This window comes from Helobdella robusta (assembly GCF_000326865.2).
Source record: "Helobdella robusta unplaced genomic scaffold HELROscaffold_16, whole genome shotgun sequence".
Lineage (NCBI taxonomy): Eukaryota > Metazoa > Annelida > Clitellata > Rhynchobdellida > Glossiphoniidae > Helobdella > Helobdella robusta.
The window spans coordinates 2,895,907-2,904,275 of NW_008703893.1; the positions used below are offsets into that span (position 1 = coordinate 2,895,907).

Consider the following 8,369-nt stretch of genomic DNA (forward strand, 5'->3'; position numbering starts at 1 on the left):
GCGGCAGATCAAACAAACGCAATACGAAACAGCAGTGGCAGCAGCAACAACAACAATTCTGGCAACAACAACAACTCTAGCAACACTGCAACAAATTCTAGCAGCAGTAGTAGTAGCGCAACACACAGCAGTTCAACGACAAAATCAACAACAGCATCGAGCAGTAGCAACAATGCAAATTCGAACAACAACAAATCAAAAAACAACCCATCAACTTCGAGCAACAACAACAACAACAGCGGCAACAACAACAACAACAGTTCTTTGAAAATCAAAAAATCCAAAACTCCATGTTCATCGAACGGCTCTCCAACTACGACAACAGTCACCCATCCAAACAGAACTCCGAGGAACTCTTCCAGATCATCAAGTCCCGAGCACGTCAAATCAGAGGCAACAGTCAGGTACAAACACGCTCAACAACAACATCAGCAACAACAGCATCAGCAGCAGCCACAACATCATCAGCAACAGCAGTATTCTAACAACTTCAACTCGTTCAATTTTTTCCCATTCTCTTCAGATCCGTCAACGACGAACAACAACAACCTCAACAACAACCTTAACAACAACAACGGAAATAGTTTCTCCGTACCGACACCTCGTTCGTTCGATCATTTTCTTCAAAACGGTTTCAACTACTCAAGCGGACCATCATCATTCAAATCTGTCGGATCGTCATGGCGACACGTACAAAGCAACTACAACGCTTACCAGCCCATTTCTGATCATTTTGCCACCGCTTTCCATTCGGCCACAAATCCATTCAGCGGATATCCGACCAGTTTATCACCTGCTGGGATCGGTACTTCCTGCAGCGTCAAGTCGCCACCACCACTGTCGTCCTCAACTTCTGCATTCTATCCGTCGTTCAATTTAGGCTGCACAGGAAATGGAATCATGGGAGATAATGATTCTTTTCTGTTTTGCATTCCGCCATTGTCGGCTTCATCATCGTTGTCTTCGTCATCTTCTTCGTTAGTAACGTTATCGTCTACGCTGGTGACGTCATCTTCAGCTCTTTCCCGTCACGTGGCGGCTCTGTCATCATATGCTCATTACAATTTTGGTTACCCCCCTCCTCCCCCTCTTCCTAATTCGTCTTCACATTCTTCCTCGTCGTCTTCAACGTCGGCCACTTCCGGTTTGAACACTAATCCACTTTTCATAACATCTTCGTCCTCTCCGGGAGCATCTTTATCTCCTAATTCTCCAAACTCTCCGGTCGTTATTTTTCCAACCGGCCAGTCTTACTACACTCCGACTGCGTTCGCTTCCGGCTACCAGCAGACGCAATCGACGGCTATTCCGTACGCGGTACATCCCTATAGCGAGTACATCTCTCCTTTAAATTTGCAGAATTCCATGGGGGTCCAGAATGCACCATCTCCACAGAGAGGGGGTGGCGAATCCGACTCGCCATCATTTGTGGTGCCCAACTTGCTACCTGGATCCTGTGGTCAGTATACCGGAAATACTTTTTTTACCAGTGGCAACAGTGTTAGTGGTAACGGTAATAATAATAATGGTAATAACACAAGTGGCAATACTACGAACAATACAAACAGCGCCGGTGCAGATGGCGCTAGTAATATGGATCTCGTTGATTTTAACACATCCAGCAATGATTATAAGGAAGGCCTGAGTGTTTGGGCATCTAAATTTCATGTTTTGTAATCTTTCCTATCGTTAAATAATGTTCTTTAAAACGTTTCGACATTTAATTATATCATTACAGAATAGATATTTCGTTGTTAATATTTCTGACACAAACGGTCGTGTAATTAGTTAACTTATAAAATATTATAAAGAGATTTTAAATTTTTAATTTCAACTATGTTATTAAAGATTAATAAATTTCTTGTTTTTGAGTTAATTTTTTCTTATTGCACACTATCAGGACCACATTCCAAAACTATTCAAACAATACTGCATATTCAGCATCACATATGATAACTAATTGATCTATTCCAAATGCTATACATCGTAAATGTCAGGATTTCCATTACCAAATTATACATTTTCATGTTCAATAGATTGAGTACAACATGAATCTTGTAACAAACTACAAGCCTTATTCACTCTATCAGGGCCACATTCCAAAAAATCGAACAATAGTGCCTGTTCTGTGTTACATATGATAAATAATTGGTCAATCCAAGATACTATATATCAAAAAAAGATAAAAAGGAGTTGTCTACTCTTAACTTAACTTATACCTCAATGGTATACTCCGTTATTCGTCTTTTACAAAATTCCTCTTTAAATTGTTCTATTGGCTTGCCACAGACGCACATCAGTCTAATCTGCAATCAACAGCTAAAAAACTTCCGGAATTTTAATTTCATTTTGTAAATAATATTGCGATCGTTCTACCCCCGGATTAGTGTTCCGTCAAATCCACAAAGTTGAAAAACATGAAATGCCACAATAATACCTAAACGGATTATTCACTAAAATTGTTCAATCGTTTGCAATTTAAAAAAGACTAAAAATAATGGTACTCCAGCCACTTGAGTTCAGCGAATGTTTGACTGACAGTCCGTACTTTCGGGAGAAATTGTTATGCCACGAGAAAGAACTGGAGAAGACGAGCAAGGCCATCAAAGGATTAGTGAAGGAGTGTCAGGATTTGATGACCGCTGCAATCCGTCAGTTTGATAAAATTGAATTTAAAAGTTTCCAATTCAAATTTCTAAAAGTTAACTTTGTGAATATTATTTTACTATTTTATTTTCACTTTTGAAATAAATTTTTTTTTACAAATTCAGAATTATCCAAGGCCCAGAAAAACTTCTCAAAATTGTTGATGGACTTCGAACTTGAATGCATTGGCTCTGAAAAAACTGACGATGAAGTCATGATAGGTGGGTGGGTAGGAGGTGTTCCTAATTTTTTGTAATAATTATTTGATATTTTGTTATAATTAAATTTATTTATTTGTATTTTATATTTTAAATTTAATCCTGGGTGCGTTTCATTTTTATACCATGTTTTTTTCTGTTGCCTACAGAGGGATCTCTAAGAGAATTTGGTCGAATTATTTCATTAATTGAGGAGAGTCGATCTGCCATGGTTAGGAAATTATTTTTATCATATATAATCACTTTTATTTTGTTTATTATTTTAAAAAAATGAGAGTATAATATTAGTTTTAATTTTATATTAATTAACAATAATAAAATATACAGTATTGAGGGTAGATGTAAGTGTTATAACATACAAGTACGCATGCATCTATTTTAAAATCACTATTTTACTAATCACCAATTTGTTAATGGACCCACCCAAAAACATTTTCAAATAGATCGAAAGAGTTCAAAATGCTGTGCTCGTTCCGTTAGATAAGTTCAGGAAGGAAAAAATTGGGGAAGCAAAAGTGAATTTAAATTTTAAAATTATACCGTTTGTTATTTAGTATACTAATAACTTTCTATTTATAATGAGAAATCTAATAGATAATATTGATTTCAGTGCATGATGTAAGATCTAATCAATGAAATTTAAGCTATGTGGCATCAAATTAAAAACAGATTTTTGCTTTAAGGTAAACAACATTACACACAAACACACACATACGCACACAGATATACATGTCTCTTAAATTGAATCATTATACTAAAATAGAAATTTGTATACAAGCAAACACACATACATACATACATACATACATACATACATACATACATACATACATACATACATACATACACATACATACATACACATACATACATACATAAAGATATATAAATGTGTGATAAAAAAAGCATATTCAACAAATATACAAACATATATACATACAAACATACATGCATGTACACAGAAAAGCAGACAGGTTTTTGAGAAACAGACAAACAAATTCTATCAGACCCAAGAGAAGTACTTGCAATTGAAGCCAAACAAAGTAACGGAGCAACAACTGCTAGATGTTTGTATATTTGTTTGTTTGTACACTTGTGTGACTATGCTTGTTTGTTTGTCTGTATGTACTTACGTATGTATGTATGTAAGTACGTATGTATGTATGTACGTACGTACGTATGTATGAATGTATGTATGTATGTTTGTCTAAGAATGCATGTATGTTTGTATTTAATAATACTAATAGCAATAGCACAAAACCAAATGGGATGGTATAGGACAGCACTGTCATTAATATTGGTATTAGAAGTAGTTCATCATAATTGCTTGGCCATTATATATTGCAGTCTAACTTGTGATGTTTTTGTAATAAAAACAAGACTCATAACAACAACAACAACAATAATAATAATATTATTAATAATAATAATAATATTCACATAACTTTTATTATTTATTATTATCATAATAATTGTGTAAAAGTCCCATGTCAGTCAGCGTTATCATTTTTATTGCTGTGAATATTATTTATTCATAAACGTCTGATTAATCTCAATTTATTGGTGGATTGATTGGTTTTATTGGATGGCTGTTTGTTAATTGTTAACTTTTATATCTGTGCGTACGTGCGTGTGAGGGTGTGTGTGAAGCTGTGTGTGTATCATCAACAACAAGTGCAACATCATCATCAACATCATTGTCATTATCAACAACAACAACGTCATTATGACGTCATCGTCGTCTCCAGGCCGATGCAACGTTAGAGTTAGAGAGGCATAGTTTCTGTCAGGATTCTATGACATACGTACTAAGACTACAAGAGGTTCAAGAGAAAAAGAAATTCGAATTTGTCGAACTGGTTATTATTATTATTATTATTATTATACATACACACAAGCATACACATACATACATACATACACTCACACGCACACATACCAACACATATATACACTGCAATAAATACATGCATGTGTTTGCTTGTTACTGATGTTAAATAATTTAAGTAAGATAAGTATTTGCTATAATTGTTCGTTTTTGTTGATGTTGTTGTTGCATGTTTAATGTCATTAATGTTGTTGTTGTTGTTGTTGTCTATTTCATATCATTAATGATTCAGCGTTGATACAATCATCAACATTATCCCCTTATATGACAGCTCCTTCAGTTTATGTACAGCTGGCTAACATTCTATCATGAAGGTATATCATGATACATATACATCTCAATGATACTTTTTTTTCAGTATACATACATACATGCATACATACAAACATACACACATACATACATTCATATATACATTCATACATACATACATGCATACAGGATATGAATGTTACAATGACTTTCAGCCATCTATGAAAGAACTTAGTTCAAATCTACAAAAAGTTTGTGTATATATTATCTTTAAGTTTGTATAAATAAATATATACTAATGAATAAACATAAGTATATAGTTTTCTTAGTAATCCTGCTTACAATTGCCCATCCCTTTTTTTCCTAATCCCTAATTTTTCACTGCCAGTGTCGGGCGAATTTTGATTCAACTCGTAGTGAGGCAGAAAGTTTGATGAAAAAGATGCTGGATGTTAGAAATGTCGGTAGTTTTGTACGTCTATCTGTCTGTCTGTCTGTCTGTCTGTCTGTCTGTCTGTCTGTAATGATGGTCGGATATATGCTATCGTGTTTGTTTGCTTGTTTGTTTGTTTGTGTGACTGATTGACCGATGCATGATCGTTCAACGGCGTAAATTCATCGCGAAATTATTTTTTCAGAATAAGAATGAACACATCATGAACAACAGGCTGCTAACCAAAGTTGGATACCTCTTCATGTTTGAAAAAAGTTTGTACACTCCTTTTGTACACTCCTTTTGTACACTACTTCACCTTATGTACGAAACAGCAGTACACTTTTGTACGCGCTGCACACATACATAGATTATATGATACACAAATATGTATTTATCTGCTTGTATTCATTCACGTATATGTGTATTTTGGCTGGCATACATGTATACATACACGCATACGTACATACACTTCAATAAAACATAATTCATCCACTCATTCATTCATCTATTCATCGGATAATAGATGAATAATATGAATAATATGGATAATAATAGAATGATAATAATAATTATTAATAATTTTTATATTATTTTATATTTAAATATTATTTTTATTATAATATACAAATAATATTAATGATCATAATTTTTTTTTGTAGAAGCCTTAACAACTAGTTGGACAAAATATTATTGCGAGTATAACAAGGAGCAGAAGATGCTGTCGATAATACCATACAACCAACAGACAGGAAATACAAAAGTCTGCGAGGTACTTATGATTCTTTGTGATCATTGTGGAATTATAGTTCTTTGTATTCACTGTGGAATTATAGTTCTTTGTATTCATTGTGTAATTATAGTTCTTTGTATTTATTGTGTAATTATAGTTCTTTGTATTTATTGTGTAACTGTGTAAGGTTTTTGTAGGGTAATGTATGTGAAATAAAATGTCTGTACTGTTTTTGATTAGGAAGATTTAAAAATTTTTTTTGTTTTCTATTTAGGGTTGAAGTTTGGTTTGATTGAATGATTGAGTAAATGAACGAACGAACGAACGAACGAACGAATGAATGAATGAATGAATGAATGATAGACTGATTGAATGAATGGATATTTGCAACAGACCAATGGATAAACCATCTAACAAAAATAGCACAAATGTTTAACTATAGACCTTTAACTAATCAGATTGATAATAATAATTATTATTATAATGATAATGATAATAATAGTAATAATAATTATTATTAAAATCATAATAATATTATTATATTATGAAGACTGCAAGAGAGTCATATACACTGACATCATGCACTAGAAGAGCTGGCGAAAGCATTGAAAGGAGATTTTGCTTTGACGTTACCGTGCATGAAAAGTTCGTTATAATTATAATTAATTATTATTATAATATTATTATATTATTATTTTTGTTGTTTATTATTATTAAGAGTTATTATTATTATTTTTTGTTTAGTTAATTATGATTAATTAAATCGAACAATATAAGAGATTGTACGTACATTTTATTGGCGGGGATATTTATTTTAGTGGTAGTTGACAAATAATTTTAAGTTTGGCGTTTCGTATTTATTTTTATATTTATCTTTGTTATCATTTATTTATAATCTTTGTTTGGGGTGCAGGAGTCAGCCGCTTACGTTCCAAGCAAACTCCGAAGATGATAGGAGATCGTGGCTGGAAGCGATGGATGGACGAGAACCTGTTTGTTAAGTTCATTCATTCATTCATTTATTCATTCATTCATTCATTCATTCATTCATTCATTCATTCATTCATTCATTCATTCATTCATTCGTTCTTTCATTCGCCGACGCTCATTCTTTCATTTTTTCCTCTTCAGATTTACTCAGAGCCACCTGGTAGTAATCAGCTTGGAAGTGTGTATTTTTACTTTTAAATATACCCATTCGTTCATTCACTCGTTCATTCACTCGTTCATTCATTCATTCATTCACTCCTTCAATCAATCATTCATCCGTTAGGCCTGCTGGATGACATTGGTTTCAGTTTCATCAAAAAATGCATCCAAGCAATCGAAATGAAGGGTATTTTCGCCACTTTATTTAACAATAACTGTAATAATAGCAACAACAACAACTATAATGACAACAATGATAATAATAATTATAATAATAATAATAATATAATTATTATTATTGTTGTTGCAGGCTTACAAGATGAAGGGCTATACAGAGTTGTTGGAGTCAATTCGAAAGTCCTCAAACTTACTGCAAAGTTACTAGGTCGTACTGTAATCTTTAATTTAATAACAACATCAACAATAACAACATCAGCAATAACAACAACAACAACAACAATAATAATAATAATAAAAATGATAATTAAAATATTAATGATAAGGATGATGGTGATGGCTTGATGATGTATGTTCTTCTGTTAACTTTGATCTTGCTAACACCATCCACAATGATATTACACTCATGTCATCGTCATCTTCATCATCTTCATCGTCGTCGTCATCTTCATCATTATCATCTTCATCGTCATCATCATCATCATCATCATCCGTCTAGACAGGAAAAAGGCCGACAAGATTGACCTTCTAAATGACCCAGAAGGTGATTGGGAGATGAAAACTATCACAAGCGCTCTAAAAAATTATTTCAGGTTAGGATTGCCAAGTTTCCTGCTTCTATTTTTAGTTTATGTTAATTAGGTAAGTGCTCTTAAGTTATATTAGCAGCTAGCAACTGAGTAAATGCGTTAATTTATTAATTAGTGAATAAATTATGTTAATTAGATGTTTTCCTTGCAGGGCTCTCCCCGAACCACTGCTTACTTTCAAGCTGCATCACAAGTTTATCAAGGCTGCAAGTACGTTGAGACTGTTGCTGCTGCTGCTGCTGATGGTGGTGTTGAGGATGATGATGTGGACGATGATGAGGAT

General features: G+C 33.4%; 1 protein-coding gene across 1 annotated transcript in view; it reads left to right on the top strand.

Annotated features, from left to right (window-relative positions):
- Nucleotides 1–2,497: 2,497 nt before the first annotated feature.
- HELRODRAFT_110355 (hypothetical protein) overlaps nt 2,498–8,369 on the top strand; it is a gene marked incomplete at its 5' end in the record, with an annotated part of 8,382 nt that continues 2,510 nt past the window's right edge. The window contains 17 exons of the mRNA XM_009015657.1: nt 2,498–2,651; nt 2,772–2,867; nt 3,014–3,075; nt 3,308–3,379; nt 3,827–3,931; nt 4,613–4,723; nt 5,024–5,066; nt 5,194–5,255; nt 5,393–5,455; nt 5,643–5,712; nt 6,100–6,200; nt 6,721–6,815; nt 7,084–7,166; nt 7,444–7,506; nt 7,630–7,704; nt 7,996–8,089; nt 8,238–8,296. Of these exons, the coding sequence (XP_009013905.1) occupies nt 2,498–2,651; nt 2,772–2,867; nt 3,014–3,075; nt 3,308–3,379; nt 3,827–3,931; nt 4,613–4,723; nt 5,024–5,066; nt 5,194–5,255; nt 5,393–5,455; nt 5,643–5,712; nt 6,100–6,200; nt 6,721–6,815; nt 7,084–7,166; nt 7,444–7,506; nt 7,630–7,704; nt 7,996–8,089; nt 8,238–8,296 (1,408 nt within the window). The remainder of the gene's footprint in view (nt 2,652–2,771; nt 2,868–3,013; nt 3,076–3,307; nt 3,380–3,826; nt 3,932–4,612; nt 4,724–5,023; nt 5,067–5,193; nt 5,256–5,392; nt 5,456–5,642; nt 5,713–6,099; nt 6,201–6,720; nt 6,816–7,083; nt 7,167–7,443; nt 7,507–7,629; nt 7,705–7,995; nt 8,090–8,237; nt 8,297–8,369) is intronic.